A 25,952-nucleotide genomic window follows, 5' to 3' on the forward strand; every position below is an offset into this window, starting at 1 on the left:
GAGCTCAGCTTTCACAACTGCTGATGCCTGGCTAGTGGCTGAGATTTGGGCCCACTAGCAGATGACCTCAATCACACAACAGTATTCTGACACGGGGGCAGTTAGCCCTAACCATTCTCAGAGACAAAGACTTTTAACAGCAGGTGTGCTAGCGATGGATAAGAACATCTGACAGTGAGGGAAAGACGTGCTTCTAAAGTCTCTCTCACAAAGCACATGTGAAAGGTTAAAACTGCAGTAAGCTCTAGGATTTGGCAATATTGTCATGAGCTACAGAAGACAAGCATTTGAGAGCACTAAGTCATAGGTGAGGTAACAGCACTCCACGTTCACTCCCCTGCCTATACGCTGCCCTTCCATCACTTCCTTCTTTTCATAAATTATCTTATCATGAAAAGAGATGAGGACAGCTGGGAATGAATCCTCATGCCACCAAACGATACTATAAAGTGTGCGTTCTGATTAGCAGCAGACAATGATGTCGTTATTAGTGAATTTTGCGTGTTCTTTTAAGGTTAATGAAATGATTCCTAAGAAACAAGGCACTGCACTGTGGATTGGGCCATTCCCAAGCCTGATTCATCTTCTTTTTGAATTCACCTGCTTGCTAGTGACTTCACATGCTAATGGTTGGGGAGATACTCACATCAATGTTGTTCAGCGTATTGAAGTACATCAGATCATGTAGCCTTTTGAATGCTTGATTTGGATACTGAAAGTTGAAGGTTGAAAATGGCGATTCAGGGTCATCAAAAATGTCGAAGTCAGCTATTTCTTTCTCCTCTTTTGTTTCCCTTGGGACTCCTATATGCCAAAGAAAGAGTATGAATCTTGCTTTTAGAAACAGACAAACAAAACCTCCCAAACATACAAACAACCATGAAGACAGCACTGAGAGTCACCAGAAAATCTATGATTCCCAAAAGCAACCATCTACCCCAATCAGCCACACTCAAGTTGTAATGGTACCCAGCTCCCAGACAGCCACACTCACGTTGGAATGGTACCCAGCTCTCTTGCCTGGTGGTATATGGGTGGAAAGGATGAATCTATAGTCTGGGTGTTCTGCCTTGCACTTTCCCAGATGGGTTATGTTCCTCCTGGGGTAACTGGCTTACTAGGATGTGCATCCGTCTGTCTCCTTGCCCAGTATCACTTCCTCAGTCCCTTACAAATAAACCATTTGCACTTGACTTTTGTCCTGAGACTCTTCCTCTGGGGAAATCCAAACCAAAACACTGAATCCTCTTCAAGCCCCAGAAATCCCTGGACTTACCAACTTCTTGGTTTCTCCCTGAGAATTAACAGTAATAGAATATTGACTAGGTTGCTTTCAGTTTGCTACCAGGTTTCACTTTGAAACTAGGGTTTCCGTTTGAAAAAATGCCAGCCACCATTTCTTCTCCCTTTTATGAGGCATGTCTCATAGCTCTACCCTTACTAATATTTTTTTTATCATTCTGAGGAACGTAGGAAAAAACCTTCTTTGCTGTATCCCCACACCCATCTCTTTTGTCTTTTTTCCATTCACAAAATGAAAAAATTGCATCTTCTGGTCTGAAAAGTGTTTAGCATTTAATGCCCCATGCATCCTTCTTTGGTTAATGGGTATCTCTTAGGATGCATAAAAGTCCACTTAATCCTCCAGATATGGAAAAACAGAATAACCATTCCTTGAACTACATTCTCCTTTGCTATAAAATACAATGTGGAAGCCCAAAATGGACAGTCACACAGCACTGTTAGATTACATTGAGTTTTGTGGTCAATTCATATTCCCAGAGGCTCTGGATGATTTTATTTTAAAGACAAGATCTGCTTCACCAGGGTGAAAGTCAAACTCTTTAACATCCTTTATTAATAGGATATCTATCAAACTCAAGCCTCTGGTTCAATGCTCTAGCAATTCTTGCTGAGCTTGTCATTCGTCTTTCAATTTCTCTATCACGAGGAACCCGAAATTTGGGGGTAAAAAAAAGAAGGAAGCACTTGGACTCTCGGTCACGGCTATTCGTCACAGTAAGAGAAGCACTCCCTGCCATCACAGTGCATGGGACAGTGTCGGTCCAGTCACGTCGCCAGTCAGACTTCAACCTCATGGCAACACACCTGGAGCCTTGTACTTTCTGAAGTTGATGTTGGCCAGAACAAAGTGGATAATGGTAGGGCAATCATTCTCCACCTCAGGATTCTTGGGTTTGAAGACGTAGCATTCCTTCAGACCTTCCCTATCAAACACATACGGGTCGATCTTAGGAAAGGGGAGCTTGTTCATTCTAGCCCACTTCTCTGCAAGTAGAAGTTCCTGCGGGGGAAGAGAAGGACGCATTTAGAAATGTTCAGTCTTCCTGTATTCAGCTGGTCTGTCCGTCATTCTGCATCCATAAGGTATTATTATCTGCCAGCAGTTGCTAAGACAAAACAAAAAACAAACAGACAAAGCCAACACCGCCCTAAAGGGCTGTGCAAATCACCAATATCTATATTAAAAAAAATTTTTCCCTAAACAAACCCAATACTGTTCCATCAATTCTCAGCACAGGCTGGCTAAATAGCAGGCATTTGACGAATTTAACAATGAACGGAACTGAGTACGAATTTGCTAGAGGAAAAACAAGTGGTTCCAAAATATTTACAACTATATGAATGGGTTGGGAAGCTAAAGACTCTCACACCGAAGAACAGGAACCACTGTGCTTTGGTTGGGTTTTGTTGTTGCTGTTTTTGTCACAAGCTAGAGCTATTTAAGAAGCTGACACCACAAAAGAGAAAACGCTTCCACTAAGACTGGTTTGCAGGGAACCTGGGGGGCATTTCTTTTCTCCGTCTGTTTTTTTATGTTTCAAGACAAGGTTTATTTGCAAAGCCAGGGAATTTTCTTAAATAGTAATTGATGGGGGAGATTCTAGCATACTGTACATGGTGCCAATCCTTGGGCTGGTGGTTCTGATGTATATAATGAAGCAAATTGCGTAAGCCAGGGAGCACCACTCCTCCATTGCCTCAGCATCAGTTTCTGCCTCCACTGTTCCAACTTCCCTGGACCACAAGCTGTAAAATGAAATAAATCCTTCCTCCCCAAGTTGCTTTTGGTGATGGGATTTCTTTATTTGTTTGTGTGTTTGCTTTGGTTTTTCTCGGTTTTTGTTGTTGATGTTGTTTTTTGTTTTTGTTTTTGGTTTTTCGAGACAGGGTTTCTCTGTGTATCAGTCCTGATTGTCCAGGAACTTGCTTTGTAGACCAGGCTGGCCTCAGATTCACTGAGATCCGCCTGCCTCTGCCTCCCAAGTCCTGGGATTAAAGACATGCCCTATCACCACCCTTTGGTTATGGAGTTTCATCAAAGCAATGAAAACCCTAACCAAGATACCCTGTTACTGGATTTTATACCACCCTGGTGCCAAAAACATATGAATTAAATTATTTTTGCTAAGAATGTGCAATTTAAGAGCAGCTCCCCATTAACTTCAGTATCAACCTGGTACAGGTTCTTGCACAGCTGGTAAGATTCTCTTTGTAGAGAAAGTACTTTTGAAAACAAGGCAAGCTGTGGGTTTTAGAGGAGCTACGACATGCAATGAGGTTCCCCAGCTGTTAGTGTGGAATGGTCCGAGGTACGTAATGGTCTCTTTATTTCTTGTATGTATGACAGCACAGCATACTTCATAGTATTTTGTATTACTAGGAAATTGATTTTTAAGGATGTTTCATTTTGTTTTCTGTAATAAAATTATGCACATTTTAAAACTAAATTTACATATACAAATTGACTTTGTTTGGCTTCTACTTATGAAAAAGAAATAGAACTTCAGGCCTCAAGGCATCAAATCAATGAGTTCTGAAAAGAATGAGAAACCCCATCTCAAAGAATATGGTGGAGAGCAATTGGGAAAGGCATCCAATATCCACTTCTGGCCTCCATACACAAGTACAGATATATGCGTGTACCTCACATTTGCACATGAGTATACCCAACATGAACATATACATACATACTGCATTTACACACACACACACACACACACTAAATCTAACCTGGCAGAATCACCGTGGAAGGTTGTCAGGAAAAAATAGGTCTCATTTCTTTTTCTCTGCAGCCTTGAGGGCCAGAATAAATAAGTGGTTATAGAGCTTATAAAACCACAGATTGGGCCTGGTGCCTGAACCCTAATGTCCGTTCTGTAGACTCGAGGATCTTTCTGAGCTTAATATTCTTAACCGTAAGAGACAGAGAGCAATCTGAATGGAAAGAACTCACACTTTACAGTACTTAGACAACACCTGTCACACAGTGAGAGCTATACAAATATACAATCACTAAATAAGAACAAGAGAAGAGAAAAGTGAAGAAAAAAGAAGAGAAAGGAAGAAAAGCAGGAACCATATTAGAAAGACTCCTCAATGGATGAAGTTCAGGGCAAACCACTAAAATTAGCTTTTCTGAAGTCCTCCTGTCATGCTGATTTAGTCAGTAATATAATTTCTACCTCTGCAAAATACCACTCTCTTCACAAGATAGCTCTGAAGATTAGAGATGAAGAATAAAAATCTTAGGTGGACAGCAAGAAAGTACTTTAACCTAGGACCCTAAGTTGAGAGAACATTCAGATTTCACTGCTCTTGATGTTTCAGAAAAGTGATGAACTCTACATGCCTTCATGTTTGTGTATATCCCTGAAATACAACCTGCTCAGTATGCATCAAGTTACTTGTATGGATATTCTCATGAATGACCATTTTGTATTGGTAACCAATGGGTGTGCTCTTTCCTGGGGAAGACCATGTCTCCCACTCTCAACATTTCTTAGTTGTCTGGAGTTCTTTGTGTAGTGTTGAGGCTTCATGGTCTTTTTCTCAGCCTCAGAAAAGAGTAAGGAGGGGCAGAGGGAGGATTTGGAGGGAAGAAAGGAAGTGGAGATGATCTAATTATATTGTAATCTCCCTAAAAAGCTATAGGGACCCTAAATATTCTAGCAAACTAAATAAAATGCCATGAACTTTAAATTGAGCATTCTCCCAAGATTTACAAAGGAATAAAATCTGAGAGAAGGGGATTTAATAGATACGAAAGCCACTGTTTCATAATACACTCTGTTGAATACAGTTATGCTTTGCTAACACATTAACAGATGTAAAACTTCTCATCTGAACTCTGAGGACACTTCTCTCATCCCTCCTTTCTCCCTCACCCACCCTGTGCAGCTGAACTCCTGATAGTTCATGTCTAGCACTATCCATGATTATTCATTCACGATTAGTCCATACCACGGCCAGACCCAAGCTCATACAGTAAGGCAGTTGCGTGAGGGCAAAGACCAGAAGCTCTCTAATGTTTACAAACATGAGTCAGGGATGACCAAACCGTGTGTGGCTGTGTGGAGAAAGAGGGAAAGGGAACTCGTTGAGGTAGAGAGGTCTGGTTATTTTTAGCTAGATGGAGTTATACTGGAATCAGGAAGTGATGGGAACTTTCCCTTTTCTGCTCTGCTCCTGACGTGGAAAAGATTAGACAGCGGTGACTACAAAGGCCATGATTACAGGATGGAAAAACATCTCCTTCCTGCTGTCTCCTCTCTCTCCAGAAAGACCGAGAAACAATGACACGGACTGTGTGCAGAGCCCCACAGTTAAAGAATTAAAATAAAGACAATGTTTTAGTGAGCCAAAAGACCTGATTCTGAAATGACAGCAACACACCGGCAGTGTGCCATGTTGTAACATCTATCAGCTGCTGCCTGATGTCCCAAGATGCTTCACTGTGGCAGGCACCGATGGACTGTAAGTTTACATAAGTGCCAACTACAAACACAGCTTTCTATAGAGTAAAGAATGAGGGACCCTCATTCGAAATGATACTTTCAAAAATGTCTAGGTACTAAACCATAACAAAACACACAAAAACAAATCAAAACAATTTAACAGAAAAATACTCAGACCGCAGTGAGAAGGGCACATACATGCCAATTAATTCATTTAGGCACACAATATATTTCTCTCTATAAATACATATACATAAAGAATGAGTTGATTTTTCACTATAGAAAATAAGATTTTTGTCTCAATGCAAATCTAGCATATATTCTCACCACCCTAAAATTTTCTCATCATTTAAAGGTTATTTTTAAGATTGGGGAGATAGATGGCCTAATAGTATGTAAATGATGTAATATCTAAAACAATATAATGATTAAAATTATCAAAGCAATTAATATAAGATGGGACCGTTAGAGCTATCACTCAGAATTTACTATTTGTGGTTATGGTTATTGTCTCTTCTCATAGAGACTTGCTATTAGTCTTCAAGAGCCTGGGGGAACATGAGTAGGGACATAGAGGCTGCATAACACTTGGAGCAGTTAGCACTTCACTTGCAAGCTTGGTAAACACTTGCAAAAATATCCCACAAGAGGCCAATATGAGATACAGGTGTTCATCACAAGACATCTGATAGAAATTGGGTATAGTAGGTTGAATGGTGTCCCCAACAGGATAAATACACCTACTATGAATATGACCGTATTAAAGGAAGGAGTTCTTTTAAAAATTATCACGATTGTTATTGTTAATGGCTTGTTTGTTGTTTTGTTTTGTTTGGTATGGGGGTGGGGGTTTGAGGGTATGGGAGTGTAGGTCAGAGGACAACTTTCTGAAGTCACTTTCCTCCTTCCCTTCTGGGATCTATGGCTAGAATCTAGGCTGTTGAGTTGTGCAGCAAGACCTTTAACTGAATCATCCCACTGGCTCAGAAGAGGGCTCTTCACAATGTAATGAAGGGGCTTGGGCTGTGATCAGCCTCTATAATGGGGCAGGGGGTAAGTACTATGGCAATTTTGCTAATAAGAGACTAAGAGAGACCAAGGAAAAACTGAGGTAGGCTGCCTGGTGGTGGTGACACATGCCTTTTGTTCTAGCACTCAGAAGGCAGAGACAGGCAGACCTCTAAGTTCAAGGCTAGCTTTGTCTTCAGAGTGAGTTCCAAGACAGCCAGGACGACGCCGAGACATCAAAACAAACAAACAAACAACAAACAAAACAAAAACAAAAACACTGAGGTAGAGACCAAGGTGACACACCCATAAAAAGGAATCTGCAAAAAGGAATAGAATTCTATCACAAATCCTGATAACAAACAGCACTGCTCATACCCTACTCATAACCTGCTCAACTGTTGGCTCCAGAATGGAGACAAAACACTTTTCCTGTCATTGTAAGCTATATATATGATGTCACTTTTAAAAGCAACTCTGAGAAAGCAGAGTGAGAAATAAACCTGCAGGTACCACAGTCTACGCTGTGCAGTCTTCCTCGGGCATGGTGGACTGGCATTCACAAAGCCCACCCAGGCTAATGTGTCTCTGCAGGCTTCCTCATTAGCTATGGTGCATTGCTGTCTACAGACCTGTCACTTGGACTGGCTTGGGTGAGTAGCTCCCTCACTAGGCATGGTAGAATAGTGTCCACAGAAACAGCACTTCAACCGGCTTGGCCATGATGTGACCCAACTTAAGAAGTGGATCACGTGTGCCTCAGAGTTCTAAACCAAGTGCAGCACCGGACACCAACAAATAGATCAAGCCAATGTGGAAAACCACAGATGTTTGCTTGTTTCCACCCAGAACGACCTATAGCGAGAGAAATGTATCGAAAACTTTATTCCTAACCCTTCAGATGCTCATGTCAACCCTTCTTACGTCTACTTCGTCCCCACACCCACCTTCGCTGCCTCCTTTCTTTCCCTTCTGTTCTACAGAGCAGACCCATTGCTCTGGCTGGCCTCCATCAGGAAGTATTCAAAGAGTACTAAAAGAGTTAGTCAGACCCATGTGCAATATATGAACTGTGATATAACATAGTACAAATCATGACAAAATGACTTAAAATATTCTTTTAATAATATGTATGGAAATATACCAGTAGTGAACCCTAGGTTCTGCTGTCCCAGATTTCTGACCCCTCAATCAAACCCAAAACACCCTTTACCTAAACTCTGAGTTTGCTTATTTATGAATAGTCTGCCCATTGATAGTCACAAGGATTACTGGCACCCAAGCCTCCATGGTAAATCAAACAGATATTGTCTGTACCTATATCATTAAATGAGTTATAAAAGTAACACTTGATCAAATGAAACATTGGGGCTGTTTTCCTTAGTGAAATTAACAGGAATAATGTTTGGAATCATGAAACGCTTTATACCAGTTTGGGCGAATTATTGTTTAGTTGTTTGTTTTGTTTTTACAGTGTGAACTATCTGTTCTATAGAAAACAGTATCCCTTACACTAATATTGTTAACTTAGAAGCCCAATTACAACATAGATAACACAACTGTTATCAGAAGCCAGGATATGCACCACTGTAGAGCTTCCTAATGTAATCTGACATTTAACTCTACTTAGGAACTGCTGTGTGTATCAATAAACAATAAATGAAGTGAATGGCTGCTTGTTTTCCTCTCTTGCATTTTCTGTATGAAATAGCTTTCATGTAAGCTGTGCTAGCTTAGAACTCAGGAAACCTGAGCATGATCTAAACTTCTTTCCCCTTTCCTCCACTTCTCAAATGCTGCGATTGCATGGGTACCACCACCCTGAATTTCATGAGGAGCTAGGGATTAAATTTAAGAGCTTTGTGTATGATAGACAAGCAAGTATTCTACCAACTGAGGCACATGGCCAGCCACTGTTATGATTTCTTACCCACATGTATGCTCTATTCTTTAATGAAAAATGGCGCTGATATTTTAATATCAAAAACAGAAAAGGGAACTCGTGAGATGGCACAGTGAATAAAGGTCAAATGAGTTAGAACCCAGAGACCCACATCAAAGAAGGAGAAAACCAATTCCCACAAGTTCTCCTCTGACTTCCACACATAAACACACACACACAAGCATTTTTAAAAATAGAAATTGGGATCTGGGGAAATGGCCCCCTGATTGAAAGCACTTGGTTTACAATCATGAGGATCTGGTTTTATTCTCCAGCACCGATGTAAAAATCCAGACATAACTGAAAATGCTGTAACCCCAGCATTGGGCAATGGAGAAAGGCAGGACCTGAGAGCCCGCTGACCATCCAGCCTAGCAAAACGGTGAGCTTCTATGGAGGCTGTCTCAAAGGAACAAGGTAGAAAGGGATGCCTCACATCATGCTCTGGCTTTTACATAAAGGGTGCATGCGTTGTGCATTCATATGTGCAACACACATATACACGACTTTCTCCGTCTCTCATCTTTCCCCCGCTTCTCTCTCTATCTCTTTTTTCAACGAGAGATGAGAAGAGGGGTGAAAACCCATCAAAATACCAGCAGCTTTTATCCAGAAGTGGTTGGCACACATTCCAATTGCTCATGTATATCTAAAAATATATTCTTCTTAATAATAAACAATGCAACATTTTAAAACTCTTGCAAAATACAGTGCTTTTGATTTGTGTTACTAAGTGGTCTCCTAAAACTCCTTATTAGTATCCTCTCATCCAGAAGTAAAGCTCTGACTCATAAGAAATTATGGCTTTGACATTTTGCACTCCCATTGGTTAAATGAATAACACACTATCTTCTACCATCAGTATCACCTCCATGGAGTCATCACTGGAACCTACCTCCTCCTTGCTCCTCATGGGTCACCGGGTTCTACCCATGACTTGCACAGTGCAAGATTTTATTATCCTCCGCTGGGGTTACAGTAAGTCATAGTTTTAATCTTTTGCCTTCCACCCACCAACGCAGGTTAATCATCCTAAGATTCCGATTTCATGATCTCATTTGTCTGCTGGAAATCCTCCACCAATCTCCATTTCCTACCTTCCAATCTTAAAATTCTTCCTGGAGCCCTCTTAACAGGCTTAACATCTGTTTGCCCCATCTTTGCGATGTGCTCACTGCCATCTCTGTGCGGTTTTCGGCCCATTCATTTATTTCCCTGTTCTCTGACTCCAGGAAGCACCCTCACATTTGCATATTAATCTTCTGCGGTGCGCATAATTTGATATTATCGCACCAACTCTTGTTTTCTTGGCTGAATACTACTAACAACCTCAAAAGAAATAAAACATTAACATATTCTAAACATATGACGTTTTTACGGACACTAAAGAGTTATTATTCTAGCCACTATTCATTATAGAAACTCTTGGTGCTTGTCACGGCCAGCAGGAACTGTCCATTTGACACAGCCTAGAGTCACTGAGAAAGGGAGTATTAATTGAATGAGTGTCGAGATCTGATCAGCAAAGGGGCATTGTCTTGCTTCTTCATGGCTATAGGGGGACCCAGATCACCGTGGGCTGCATGCACCCTTCCTTGGGCATGTTCCTACTCTGCTTACGGAAGTCTCCTTACCTTGAAAGGAGGACTTGTGTCGCTTGGCCTTGCAGAAAAGTCAAAGGAGATGATGAGATCCACACCTCTCTGAGGTCGTAGAATCAAGGGGTATGGCAGGTTAAAGGTGAGCCCACTGTCCACAACATGAATCTTTTTACTCTTCACATCCAGGGGTTCATATATCCGTTCAAATTCATCTGGGTCTTTTAAAAGGAAAGGGAAGACAAGAATTGATAAATAGTCATCTGACATTAGTTTAGAAACATAAATCTTTACTGTAAATCCGAGAGACAGAATTCCCCATGTTTAGCCTCCCCCCACCCCTCCCTCCAAAGCTTTGTTAGAATCAGGTATCTATTTAATTCTGGCAAGTGTAGGTAAATTAGTTTCTTTATCTGTGATACCAGAACAAACGCAATTATCAAGTACGATGCCAAGGGAAGAACTTAGCTCGGGCCCTAGTACTGACAGTAGTTTGATGTCTTTTATACTTTTATATCCCATCACAGTGTCTTTACTGATTTAGAAACATTTCTTCAGACATCACCTTGTTTAATTTTTGCAGCAGGGAGGCAAAGAAGAGGGCATTTAGAAATGGAGGATAAGTAAACTACAAGTTACCTATAAAATAAACAAATGGGAAAAGGCACAGTCTGAGCAGACCCATCTGCCTCTCTCTGGGCTGACTTCACATTATACTAAAAGATGAGGGGTCAAGATACAAGTCCAAACCACACCCTCCATAAGCATGAGTTGGGTGTCCCCATTCAGGCACAGTCTGGGTCCTGGACAAGCCAAGTAAACTACAGTAGATACTATGAGTCTATTGCCAAATAAGCAAGTGCACTGACGAGCCAGTGCAGCGAGGATCGCTATCGCAAAAGCACCAGAAGACAGCGTAGAGAGGAGTGAGCATCTATGGAGACCATATTCAGCGGAGCCATTTCTGTGAAGACATCCTTGACCTGAAACAAGACTAACAATACAGAACCACCTAACCAAAGTAGTTTAGAACTTGTAAATTCATTCATTTCTCAAATTGTCTATTTAATAATTGCAGAACACCCATCCCATAGAACTGACAATATAGAAGTCAAAACTAAGGCCAAAGAGGGCCCAGTATATAACCAAAAGCACGGACAGCATTTGAAATGAATAGTTTAAAAAAGCAGCCACTACAAAGCACAGAAATGATCCATGAATACCTGCTAGGTCTACTAAAACACACCAAAGCCATTTGATCATAATTAAACATAACACGAAAAGCTTTAAAGATAACATTTGCTTAAATGCTATCATTTTTTCTAACACAATAACGCACAAGAATTTATTAAAAATTTTCTTTGGTTTTGCAAACCCAGTGTTTTCTCTTTTAATTTTAACTAGATGTTCATGTCAGGAGACTAGTTATTTTTTCCCTCTCCTTTCTTAAGCCCAAAATTGCCCTCAAGGAGATGCTCATGATGTAGATGAGCTCCTAAACAGCACGAGACTGAACACCACTGTCCTGGCTCCAGAAAAAATGGCATTAAGTGAGTCTTTACTTGTTATTATCCATCTAAGTTTGTGAAATATCAATAGCTGTTCCATATGCAAATTAAGACTTCCATGATCTAGCAGATTTAAGAAAGTCAGGATTCAGCATCTTCAGTAACTGCCAAGTAGACACCATGTTCCCATTCAACTTACCATGCCTGGGAGTAACAGCAGTTTGTGGGAAAGGCCACTTAATCCCCATAATAAGGCTTTCCAATAGCTACCATTTGTTTCTATTTTATAGCAAAATATAGATTATGCCAACTAATTGTTCAAGATATCCAGCTAATAAAAGCCCTGATGGATTCCAGATGTCAATCTCCTTTGGAAATATGTATTTGAGCTCTCAGACTAACACTTAAACTCAGTAGGCTATCCTAGTCTGTTATGAGAGAGAGGCGTTAGATTCTGAAGGCATCTCTGTACTTTTAGGACCAATTTGTCACGTGACAACCACTAACATGTAGAAGCTTTGTCTCATGCTACAACGGGCAAACATCCTACCATGATTGAGAGCATGATTGAGAGCCTAAGCCTGTGAGTGAGTTAATCTGGATCTCTGGCCAGCATACAAATAACATGGTGTTGTGAGCCTGCAACGGCTCCTTAAACAGTGGTTCTGAACCTTCCTAATGCTGTAACCCTTCATACAGTTTTCATGTTGTGATGGCCATAAAATTATTTTCGTTGCTACTTCATCACCATAGTTTTGCCACTGTTATAAATCATAATGTAAATATATCTGACAGGCGGCCCTTGTGAAAGGGTCTTGTGACCCACAAAGGGCTTGCGACCCACAGGTTGAGAACCATGGACTTAAAGAGTTCCACTGCATCTGATGAATCCATCACATAGATTCAACTTACATCAGACAAATATTTGGGTATCTGTGCCCTGAACTCTGGCCTGAATGAACTCATGTCAACTTCTCATTCCGGATAGCTTGTCAGAGTAAACAGTATAAACACAATGTAAACAGGAAAGGAGTCATGTGACAGCGGGTAGCTCCTCCAGAGTGGGTTTCTCCAGACATGTAACCATTTTACAGTGGCCTACTAAGGGGGGTTTTATTATTTCATAATTTATCTTGCTTTAACTATCTGAAAGCTAAAGTCATAGGTACAAAATACTTTACCTTTTCTCATTTTTGACTAAGAAATTATTTTAAGGCACCCAAATTTTAATGAGTATGAGCAGAATTGCCATAGAGTAAAATATAAACTTCTCCCAACATTAACATCTAGACTGGACAAAAGTTTTTACTTTTTCTTCTTTTGCATGGAGGACATGTACAATTAGAAGCGATATAATCATAATTATTATCTTAATTGTAGAACTCCAGACGTATAATACATAAGATTGGGGGGGTTGTTTTACTGTTTATTACAGTTATTTACTTCTTTGTGTGTTGGAGAGGAGGTCATGCATGTGCCATGGCCCACACATGAAGGCCAAGGACAACATTGAGGGAGCTGCTTCTGTCTATCATCTGGGTCTTGGAAATTTAATTTAGGTTGTCAGACAAGACAGTAAATGCCTTTAGGTACTGAGCCATCTCATTTGCCCATAAGTAGGGATTTTAAATCTCTGGAAAAAAATTATCAGAGTTTGTGATAAACCAGCCCTCATATGGAAAAGCACTAATAAACTCAATTAATTCAGTTTAATATGCAATAAGGTTTAGCAATAGTAGTATCAAAACAATAAATGTGAACGAATTTCTTATTGAATTTATTAGAATGTTCCCTACATTTCAATCGAATAAACATAAAATACATAAAAATCAATTTTAATGTAATGTTTACTGAGACTTAAGAATAAATATTTTTTCCAAAAGTCATTAATACAAAATGACATTAAGTTAGAACATGTCAGGAGCATCTCAAAGATGCAGGCTAGAGAAAATGCTCAGTGGTTAAGAGCACTTATTGTTCTTGCAAAGGACCCAAGTATCGTTCCCAGCACCCATGTCAGACGATTCACAACTGGATCTCCAGCTTCAGGGAGCTGATACTTCTCTCACCTCCTCGGGCACATATACAGACACACATACTTACACATAGAGAAATAATAGAAATTTAAGATCTCTAAAAACAAATCTCAAAGACACTTGGTGAAAACTTCCATTCTTACATCAGCAAAACAATGACTAATGAAACCACAGGGGATGCCGTGTGAAGGGGAAGACTTGGAAGCCAGACTCAGAGACCTGTGGCTCAAGCCCAGATTTGCCGAGCAGTTTGGGACAGAGATAATGCAATTATTTTCTTTGGTATTCCTTGTCACCGAAGCTTCCTTATAGATCTAAAAAAGCTATAATGTGCTGAAGCCCAATCGGCAGCCATCATAGGGCACAAGCCTGTAAAGAACCAGCTGCCACAGGGAGGCCAGAACTACAGCTATATGCCACAAACCAAGAAAAAGAATGGCACCAACCGAAAACTTTAACGTTAGCCTTCTCAGTCCAGGGGAACTGTAATAAATATTACAGCTGATATGAATGGACTAATTGGAATTATATAATAATGTATAATAACAATAACTGGAATTATCAATGCATAATTATAAGTAACTCATATCCTAGAGTTTAAGGTGACACACATAATACAAAATGCAGTGTTTGCTCCCCTTAAAGTCAGACAAAAAATAGAAAAGAACAACAAAATCTGAAGCCTATCGTAATTTCAAAACCATTCGCTATGTATGAGGAACAAAAGGGCAGTGGGAAGAAAGCTTTGGGAGGTTGTGATGTTTCAAATGTCTACTTTAAAGTTTAACAGCATCTTGGCAATGACTTAAAGCAGAAGTGATTAAGAAATGATATTTGGACAACTAAGTAAAAGTGATGGTGTGATTGAGAAAAAATGTAAGATCACCACAAGAAAAGGTATATTACATATTATTCGTCATCAAAGCAAATGTAACGCTTACTCTCTAAGTCACTGGGGATCTGATGAATAAAGGTTACTAGTTTTGGACATTTCATTAATGACAAGTCTGAAAGTGACTAGATTCTTACCGGGCAACTTCACAAAGTTTCCTAATATTCCTGAAAACCAGAGTGACAGTTTCCCTGTCCGGATAGTCATTGCAGACTGGTCCACGCCAACTCCTGTGCTGCATTCTCCCCTGCACCACAAGAGGGAGCCAGGCCTAGTGCCCTTTCACCACATGCTCAACTCAAAGCTCCACCTGGCCTATTCCAAAGTGGCCCGCCCACGGGAAAGGAAGGAGGAAATGAGACATAGCTGTTTTGTCTCTTTCCACAGCCAGGCACAGTTGTGGAGGCGTTTGGGGAATTATTCTTGTGTTTTTGGAGTCAATCCTGGAAGCCTTGGCCTTGCTCCTCTAATCATTGGACTGTTCTCTAAGCATCTCCTTACCTGCTTTTTACACTCATTGTAATTATCACGGTAGAAGTTTCCTGTTGTCTGTAAGTGAACCCTGACCATTAAAAGAAAAGAAAGGCTTTTGGGATTTCAAAGAATATTTTCTATACTAACATGACTAGGCCATTTCCTAGCCATTGCATTTTTCTTCAAAAATAAAACAAAAACAAACAAAATGAATGAATGAATGTCCCTCACAGGTCAACGTTCTTAAAATTGAGTCTAAATAAATGTTAATGGGAATTAAAATGCTTCTCCCCAAGAAAGAGTAAAGACGACCTGAATTAGCTCCTGAGGCTTCTGCTCCGGTGCGTACCTGCTACAGCCGCATCAAGTTCATCGTCATCGAAGGATTCCAGGGGGCTGAAATCTCTCAGCGGCGACAGTGGATAGGATGTGTTGAGATTCAAGCCTAGCATGAAGTTGTGCACCTTCCCTGCGCGGCCTTCTCGGGTGTTGAATAAAGCTGAGTCACTCACCAAGGCCATCAGCATTCGATGCACCCAACTTGCTTGATTGTCATTTTGGTACTCTCTTTCAGCATCTTCGTTCTCAGTGCCTGGGGTGAAGGAACACAGCGCATGTCAAAGAAGCACATGCATGCCAAAATTAGGCTGCTGGTTGTTGCTGCTGTTGTTGTCAACTTCATTGGTTAATCACCAAAATTAAAACTGAAGTTCTGGGCCTTTGACTCAGTATGTTTATTTGCATAAAACAAATGACAAGTCACTTCTGTATCCAAGTGTTCATAGTTTTACCTTTTACCTACACACAGTGTAAGGCTATTCTTCACTGATGTCTCTTGGTCTACTTAGATATTTCATATGCACTCTTAATACTATCCTTTCTCTTTCTCCCTAGCTCTCCTCCATCTAACACACACACAGAGCGAGCGAGCGAGTGAGAGAGAGAGAGAGAGAGAGAGAGAGAGAGAGAGAGAGAGATTAGTTAATGCTACCATCTATGTTGCCTAACTTTTCGTAAGTGTCCATATCCTGCTTCATAAATATCCACAATCACAGAAAGTTAGAAGGGACCACAGAAAGACCCACCACATGACTCCTGATAACTAAACACGCTCATGCACTGATCACGTAACTGTTATTTCATCCTCTCTTATAAAGTCTGGGCATTTAAAGCCCTGTCATTGAAGCAAATGATACAAAGTGTTTTCAAAGTCACAGTGGTCCAAAGAAGCAATCACAAATGACTTTCCCCCATGCCCATGATAGCTCCTAGGAAATGCTCATTATCTGTGTTCCCATCCTCTCTCCACTTGGTGCTATGAGCCCCTTCCCATCCTTCATTCCTTCATTAGGAAACCTCATAAAACTGTTCAAGGATTAATGCAATCTGGATCTCAGGTGAAATTCTCTGAGAAGTGCCTGGCCTTATAGTCTAGCCTTACAGAAACCTGTATAATGTCCATCGGCAGCATAACCTAGCAGCATAACCCACTCACATTAAGATGAAAGAACCCCTGCTCAAACCTCTTCTGTTCCAACTTCCAAAATCCTGGAAATAAACATGCAGAGTTATAAAAACTCTGTGTGTTAAGGGGCTTGTTTGCTTGCTTTTAATTCTTAAAAGCTTTATTGTTATGGTATTTTGCCCGCACATTATGCATAGTGTAAATGTATTGCTTCAGAAGGCCAAAAGAGGGCGTCAGATCCCTTGGAACTGGAGTTATACATGGCTGTTAGCTTCCAGGTGAGCCCACTGCTTTTAACTGATGAGCCAACTCTCTAGCCCCTGTGTGTATTTTGACAGATGAGTATCTGCTTTCATTCAGTTTCTATAATTTCTTTATAAATATATGCAAAACATAAAGCCATGAACAGACAGAGGTAACTTAAGTACTTATTATAAAAGGAAAGAAATATGAAAAGGATGCAGACATCATGCTTCCAACAATGCGCTAGTCCAGAAAAGGCAAAACTACGGAGAGAGCAAAGAAAGTCGTTTTCCTCCACTGAGAGGATAGTTACATAAAGGAGAGAAGATTTGGACAGTTGGGACGAAGCCATGTGACATTACAGTGCTAAATCCTTCTCACAAACCATACCCCGTAGAGGGCGCAGTCCCAGAGTGAACTGTCCTGTAAACAGAGACCACGACATGGCAGGAGAAAGTCATCAGCTGTAACAGAGGCACGAGGCAAATGGGACAATTCATAGTGGGGAACACTGTCTGGGACAGAATGGGACAGGAGATTCTACCAAAACGACTTCTCTGTTCCAACTTTCATGGAACCTAAAACGGCTCTCAAAGCATTTCTTTAAAAAGCACAGTGAGAACTAAGAAATGCTCACCATATCAACCTCGAAGTTAAAATGAAACAAACAAACAAACAAACAAAAACCCAGCAAATTCAAAAAACAGCTCCTGAACTTCTCAGCCTCAAAAACCAGCTAGTGCTGAGTGGTGACTAACTTTTCTGGTCATCTATAGCAATTTCCTCAATCAGTAACAGACAGCTATGTCCCCTTCAGAGTCTCACTGAAGCGTCCTCAAAGTACTAGACATACGGTATGTGGCCCCTCGTACTTGCCAGTTTCCTTTGTTCAAAACCAATCTGGTGGACTATACCTCTAAGCTGTAGGCAAGCCACCACAGTTCAATGTTTCCTTCATAAGAAAAGAAATTCAAAATGCACGTCTGAACACCTAACAAAATGTAAAACTTTTAAATGAAGACTTATTTCTTGCAGGGTGGGGTTTTCCCAGGACTCTAGCTGATAACCAGAGCTGCCAGGCAAGGAGCCATCTAGGGCTGAAACCTAGCTGGACGTGGCTCTCCTGAAAGTCTGGGCGGCATGGAAGGAGGGAGTGTTTAGTCCTCAGAAGCACCGCTGTCCATGCCGTGGCCATGTGCAGCTACACCCTGTGGGGAGACAACTGCGCCCTGCCTTGCATAAACTCATCCTATGAAGAAATAACAGCAGGCCGGAAATGAAACAAGATTCTCTCTTTTCAGTGATAATTGGAACAGGCAGAAAACAAGCCTCCCCTACGTGCACACCATGCCTGGGAGAATTCACTGGGGTGGCTTTGGACAAAACAGTTTTGTGCTTTCTAAAGTCTAGACAGTTACAGTCAAATGGTAAAAGACTCTTCCAGTTCTAGATTCTTAGCTGTCTTTCCATTTGTTTGGTTCTTGTTTATTTTTGAACTATCTCTGTACATTTTTATGAACCATTTTCTTAGAAAATTGCTGTTAACATATACAATCTCTACATTTTTCTATGCTAACAAACACCACACTGCAACAAGTATCTCGGGACCTCACCTTCGCCGTCATCCTTATTCAAAATGCACTGCCAACTACTCGGCCCACATCAAACTGAGATCTAGCTGCACTGTCTCACTGTCAAAGTAATCTGTGATATTGGCAGTCTTGATAATCTGAACACACTCCACCATGGCATTCTTCCTTAGAGGTGAGTTACTAATCACCACAAAAGACTAAGGAATGTGCCGACAGTCAAACCTTTTAGAAGGCTTAATGACAATATTTAAACGATGCTTTCATTCATTTTAAAGCTAACTAAAAGTATTCTCCAATCCCATTTCCCATACTAAGTGGTCCATCTCACTAATCCGGCTAGAACAGAATTCACTGCTGCCACCACCTCAGACAGGTGCAAACATATTTGAGGCTTTACAAGAAAGGAAAAGATGTGGTTCCACTGCTTTTTGGGATCTATGGAATAGTCCTGTCTCTCACTGGATGCCTCCATCCCAACACTTCAGGACGTCACGTGTCATCAACATGAACAGATGGGTTAGACGAGCCTTTCCCCTCCTCTGCTCACAATTCACAGGGAAGCTCTCACTTTCTTACCTTTAGGGCCTTGGGCCTCATCATCACTGTCCGAGCTGTCATTGCTCACGATGTGCTTTGCCGTAATATTTTCTGTGGGAAGGAGACAAAACCATTGAGGCATCTCAGGGATCCAAATTCATAAGTAAATGTAGTACGAGGATGAGGGAGGGTGGTGCACACTTTCAATTCCAGCAGTGGGAGGCAGAGGCAGGCAACAGGGAACTTTACATCAATATTATAAATGGAGATTCATCAGATTCACCTGTTCTTAAAAAGCTTACTGCTGGGTAACAAAATATCCCAGCAAACAAATTTAGTTAGTGTAAGTTTATCCATTCCTAGTTTTAAGGAAAGGGATTTTTTTATGACTTTATCTTCACTTTAATAATAACAACTGCTTGGTTATGTCTTGAAATAGTGTTTATGAAAGTGAATAAAGGACAAAATCCAAATCTACAAGTCATCTACAATACAGTCTCCAGAATATGAAGAAAGCACACTCACTTTAATTAACCTCTGATTTTTGCCAACTCTGAAAAACATCTGTTGATTTTTCAGTATGTCAAGAATTGTGTGTTTCCCTTCAAGGCAAACTAAGACCAGGAGAAGCAAGGGGCACCATTCACCCTAATAAAAAGACGGCAGTAAAATCTAGGATCATCATTAGCCATCCTTTCCCAGGAGAAACATGCCTGATTTGTGGACCCTGGAGATTCCTTTTGTGATCATCCTTTACAGAAAAATCAAGACATATGAACTATCCCCAGAATGACTTTTTCCTTCCTCTTTGGTTGCAAATAGAAAAGACGATTTCTCTTTATTCAATTTCAAGGCACTAGTCACACATTTAGAAATCTCGTTCACAGAACTGTTTGGGAAGCTTTAAGCTCAGAAAAGCAGAGGTGTGGTGTGCAGCATCCCCGTATTTCTCTCCCTATGTCTGTGATGTTCACTAGAGCCCAGAGGCCTGGATGGCTACACAATAGAAAGAAAGGTTAGTGAATTCCTGAGAGCTTACACTTACTTTTTACTGGCATCAGTGATAAATACAAAATTCAACAAAAGAAAGTACTTAAAAGCTAATGCGATTGTTCTGTCCATATTATAGCCATGACAGCACTAAGTCCACCGCATGGTAGAGGGGGACAGCAAGACAAGATCCATTCCAGATGTCGTCCTCTGGGTAGCTGTGTTGCTGCCTGTATGTTCTTTTCCTTAGGCATTTCCTTTTATCAGCCCCTGATGTTTTGGTTTTTGCTCTACTTTGGCTGTATTTGGTGTGTTCATTTAAGAAAATCACACTGTCTTTTTTGAGAGGACATTTTCAAGGCAGGAATGGTTGACTTTCAACTCTTATCTTGTATCTTTATACAGCTCTTTTTAGAGGCAAAATTGCATACATGGAAACCTCCTTGAGAAAGCAAATGATTTAATTTAAAGTTATTTAACTGAGGTCCAGTTTACCTTAAAGTCTTTGTTAAGGTAAGAGAAGGAAAAAAAAAACCTTCTGGGTGTGCCTTAATAGGGGGACCTCACCTACCCAAAAGCAGAAGAGGTACCTAAAAGTCCTGAGGCCCCTCAGTCACCTCTTCGGTTTCATTTCTGGAAATCCTTACATAATCTGAGGTAGCATGCCCCCTGCTGACCAGCGAAGTCCAAACACACCCTATCCTGTGCCCTCAGCCTGACAGGGAGCAGCCAGCAGCTGACCACTGGCCTCAAGGGGACTTCTCCTCGGAGACTTCTCAGCACTGTGTGCTGTAAGCTTCTTCCTTTGGCTTGGCCAGCAGCCACTGTCTCGCCCACCTTCTGATGTGTAAATTCAACCCTAGTCTCTTCCTGCCTTAGGAGAAGAACAAATAATTAACTTGAGTTATCAGGATTATTCAGAGAAGGAACACAGGAAGCAGGCCACCCAGCGTGGGCTTCCTCTCTGCTTTCCTTTCTCTTTTAAAAAATTCTTCACGTAATCCAGAAAGGACGGAGTGACTCAGAAAAGACTGAGTGACTTCCACAAAACTACCGGCTGAAAACAGGACATCCATCTGGGATGCTACGATTCATATTAACCAAGCAGGATTACCTCATCCTTTACTTTTGCCCAGGCTAATCCAGATCTTTCTATGTGGTCCAGATTAAGTTCAATCTTACAACCTTCCACCCTGTCTGGGTAACCTCTATTTGTTGCTGTTGCTGTTACAGTGTTGGGGATCAAACCCAGGACTCTGGACACAATAGACAAGCATTCCACCACTGAGCTACTGCCCAGCCCCTCATCTTATAAACTTTGATTCTGGTTTAACCATGGAGAGATTCTGAGTCTGCATTGATGACCACCTTAGGCTCCAGATGGTACCCACTTTGCCTGCTCCCGACCCGAGTGATAATTGGATGACAGCAAGTACCACAAGCAACAAGTGGCCTTTCTGTTTGTTTTTAATGTCATTTAGAAGTAGGTGGCTCTAATGAAATAATAAAATTACTTTTCCAATACTTTCTTAAGAGTGATCTAGAAGAACAAATGGCAGTCCTAAAGAGAAGATGAAGGAGCCATCAACTTCTGGACTCAAGTCCCCTTAGCAGGAGAAATAGTACTCAGAACGGCATGGGTTGCATTCCAGATCATGGTTCAGTTCCATTCTCTTATGCATATAAAACTTCATTGTGTCAGTTGCCATTGTTCATGATATCTGAAGGCCACATATTAGAAAAAAATAACATGGTATGATTTTAACATAAATATATTATTAGAATGAATTGAGCATTTAAAAAATTCATTGTTTTTATTCTGTGTTCCCAGACAGACCTGTGATATTACATGGACAGAAAAATAATAGTAGATAATTGGCTGGTAACCCTGACCTCTGATACACTGGCCCCAAATTCATTCATTCATTTTTTTTGTTTGTATTATTTCTGAGACAGGATTTCATGTATCCCAAGGAATTCTCCAACCATGTGGTGTAGCTAGGAATGATCTTGAACTTCCCGTCCTTCTGTCACCATCTCCTGAGTATTAGGGTAACAAATCTGGGTCACCATGCCTGATTTATGTTCCTAGGAATCAAATCCAGGACTTTGTGGGCTAACAAGCACTCTACCAACAGAACTACATCCTTGGATCAAAAAATTCTAACTCTGCTTCCCATGGCTTCTTCCTACTGTCCAGCAAAACATAGTACTTACTGGATGCAGATCACAAGACTTTGGGCAAGTCCTGAATGCATGCTCTACTTTTTATAAAAGTCAAATTTATTCATTCAGGAAACTATATTCCTACATATCCCTGTAGTTGTCTAATGAAAATTATAAATAGCTAGTCCACAATACAGTTTGTCTACTTTTTCAATATTTACAAAACTTGTTCTTAAATTTTTATAGCATGAATTAGATTTAATGAAAACCATTAGTTTAAGCTTGCAAGACATGACTTAATTTATCTGCTTTTTAGAAATACTGCGAATTAGTGTCATCAAGGATAGACTAGCAAAATTCTAGGAAGTTGGCAATATGTCGATACGTGACAGGGATGGATTCATCCCTAAAAAAATCAATATTCGTGTGTTAATAAACCTAATCTTTAAAAGCCTACCTTTATTGTCTTAAAGAGGAGTACTCATTAACAAAAACAGTGTTTAGAAATATAACAAGGAAAAGAACAGGAGATGCCCAGGCACAAACTATTCTTAGAACAGTGAGTGATCTTTGTAAATTTCACAACTGCGATGACATAAACCATATGGACAGGATTTTTAGGAAACACTTAGATTGTTTCAACAAACACAGCTACTGATAAATTAAAATCCTTATGAATAGTTAATGTTCTCCACATACATATGTGTTGTTTATCAATAAAGTTGATTTTCAGTGTAGCTTTTCATAAATGCAAGATGTTTACAATACCTAATTCCTCCTCCATTGTAGAACCTTTATTTTGAGAACCAGAAACTCCCAAAACTCTGTTGAACAATATGGAAAAGGCACTGCCCCAGACACCTAAAAGAAAGGAGAAATATAGAATAACTTAAAATGCATCCATGTTTAAAATGAGAGAGAGGGAGACAGACAGACAGACAGACAGAGAGAGAGAGAGAGAGAGAGAGAGAGAGAGAGAGAGCTTTTGATCACTCACCCATTAGGAAATGCAAAGGGTTTTCTTCATATTTTTTCACAACAGTTCCCATAAAGAACTTGCTTCCAAATAGGTCAGGAGCCATAAAGGTACCATATTTTGCCATGCCAATCTCATATGGACTAAATTCAACCCAATCTAAAAGTATTTTAGAAAAAAAAGACATTTCATTAATAGGAAAATGATACAGAGACACACATAATTAATAATGACTTAAACAGCACCATGATTAACTTCTCTTGTTATGTTAGTTAATTAAAATATTGATTAATGCCTAATACATGATACGGTGTAGTGGGTGAGGAAAAAAAAGATGAAGACAATATAAAAAGATCCCTTCTAATTGGCACAAAATGAATACTTTTTTTATTTAAAAACTCAGACATCTTTTGCATAGTCCACCTTAAGATTGTTAAACTGAAAGAAAAAAACTCAGACATAAACTCTATTAAGAAAACCAAAGAAATTCAATTCTTTATGATAAATCACATCCTTGACAAAATGGGGAAGAAGTATTTTCTGTGCCTTTACTTAACTTTTTTTATAATCATGTATTCTAAAGTCCCAACCATAATACAAAAGACGTTATTCTGATTTCTTAGCAATACACCAAGATCGGAACTGTCAGGTACAGTGCACAACGTAACCCTGGAGCCAGGGAGTCTGGGATCAAACCGTATGAAGTAGCTCACAAACTGTGCTCATAACCTGAATACATCAACTATGTCCTCAGGTCTAAGTCCCTACTCTTAACAGCATGAAAAAAATCAGTAGGTGGTTTGTAAGATTAAGGTCCCAGTGAACTAAGAAATGGAGGAAGTATAGGGGAAGCCACGACACAGTTCATTTAATAGCAGCCACTGGGATGCTTGTGGTCTGTCCATGGCATCACCGAATCTAATACTGATCTGCATTTTAGTAACTCCAAATGTCTGGGACTGACTTTTGCTGTGCTGGTCACCACTCCATTGACTTCCTTTCTTAGCATTACTGCCCACAGCAGGATTCTTACTTTAACTCTCTTTAACGATTGCCTCCCTTGACATAACAGCCTACATCTTGAAAGCCAAGTACTAGAGGGTTTACCTTTAGACATTGTCTTTGTCACCACAGGCTTCATCCCATACTCCACAGGGTGCTGCACCCTCTCCCTGGATCTCCACAGGGACTTCCTAAAATATCTCAACCCTCCCCTTTTCCCTCTGCATTCCCACTCCCCCCACAACCCCACTCCCTCCTACTGGGGTCAAAATAAACTTGGGAACACAGCAATGACAGAAACCAAGGCCAGTTGAAAGCCTCCTCTTGCCTTCTCACCCTGTGACGGAAAGGCAGGTACACCCCATCTGCTCACTTCAGCCAATCCTGCGTCAAATTTTCTACTATTGCATATTATTGCACCCTAACCACCCAAGCCTTCCTGCTGTTCCTCGGAAGTCAAGGCCATTTCCATGGGATTCTTTACCTGCTGCTCTTCTCTGCAATTGCATGGCTTCTCTTTACATTTAGTTTGAGATCTTGGCTGAAGATTCTCTATAAAGACCCACATCATGTCCTCCCCTCTCAACTCCAAATTGCCTGCTCTCACTATTTTGCTCAGTTTACTTTTTTGAAATTATACATTCCAAATATATTGTTCAGCCACCACAGGACAAATAAGGACACAATCCAGTAGCTTTTCTGTGATTTTTCTGTGGTAAACCTTGATCTGAACTCAATGTGGGACAAAGGGCATTCTTACTACATCAGTTATCCCAGTCAACTGAGAGTGTGGACACCTCCTACTGGAGAAATACAAGACTGTTTGACTATTAGAGTCCACGGGGATACTAAACTACATCGATTACGAACAGTTTTGACTTTCAACTCTAAAACGTTTGAATGTCCAAGAAGTGCGTTGTCATCATTTTAGAAAAAGGATCATGCTTCACATGTTCTGTTTGCTCAAGGGAGAAGAAAACTTGCCTACCAGAGAGGAAGCTGTAAAATCATAATTGTGATGAGATAGCGTGTCTCATTTAAATCCAGGCTGAATGGCGCATCTGAAAGGGCCAATTTTAGACCAAAGGATGTGGCATTTGAAAACATGACTTGCAGTGAAGCAGAAGCTAGTCAAGAAACTCCTGGGCCGATTTTTTTTTTTATTTCTAGCACTGTCTTGGGAACTAACATAAATCTCCTCCCCCTTTCATTTTGATTGATCCCCACTTAATTGCTGCTGTGGGCTGACCACACTGTGATGACAGACATTTTCAAACACTCAGATCTGCCCTCCGCTCCTCGTCGAAGGCCTCCTCCTGTTTCTCAGTTCCAACCCTCCAGCAGTTGACTCATACATTTCAATTTCAGCCTCTCTCCTGTATCCTCACTTGCTCATTTCCACTTCCTGTTCAGCACTTCACTGGGATACTCCATCATCACCTCCCACGACCCTTGTCTAAAGACACAACCTCACCACCTTCCCTCCTCTCCAACTTGACTATTTTGGGAAACTACACTATCAGCCCAGATAAATGTTCTATTGACTGACTGATGCATTGATGGCTTAGAGCTCTGTTTACTGCATAAGATCTGTCATCCAGATGTACTGGCATTGAGCATCTATCTACTTGCCTCTTTCTTTAAGAGTATCTCCCTGGTCTCAGGATCTCTTCACAGTGATTCAAGTTGAACTTGAAAATTAAAGTTCCTGATCCTAACATTTTTACCTTCTTGGCTACCTAAATTATGTTACCAAAGGACTTC

The 25,952-nt window shown here is 40.6% G+C and overlaps 1 protein-coding gene across 1 annotated transcript in view; it reads right to left on the reverse strand.

The window, feature by feature from the left end:
* Positions 1 to 25,952, reverse strand: part of Pla2g4a (phospholipase A2 group IVA) — a 145,967-nt gene that overhangs the window by 9,641 nt on the left and 110,374 nt on the right. Inside the window, exons 11-17 of the mRNA XM_075988187.1 lie at positions 23,208 to 23,345; positions 22,979 to 23,071; positions 19,094 to 19,165; positions 15,567 to 15,809; positions 10,344 to 10,528; positions 2,110 to 2,305; positions 647 to 804 (exon numbers count right to left, since the gene is read on the reverse strand). Coding sequence (XP_075844302.1) covers positions 647 to 804; positions 2,110 to 2,305; positions 10,344 to 10,528; positions 15,567 to 15,809; positions 19,094 to 19,165; positions 22,979 to 23,071; positions 23,208 to 23,345 — 1,085 coding nt within the window. The remainder of the gene's footprint in view (positions 1 to 646; positions 805 to 2,109; positions 2,306 to 10,343; positions 10,529 to 15,566; positions 15,810 to 19,093; positions 19,166 to 22,978; positions 23,072 to 23,207; positions 23,346 to 25,952) is intronic.

Source organism: Microtus pennsylvanicus, chromosome 10 (assembly GCF_037038515.1).
Source record: "Microtus pennsylvanicus isolate mMicPen1 chromosome 10, mMicPen1.hap1, whole genome shotgun sequence".
Taxonomy (NCBI): Eukaryota; Metazoa; Chordata; class Mammalia; order Rodentia; family Cricetidae; genus Microtus; species Microtus pennsylvanicus.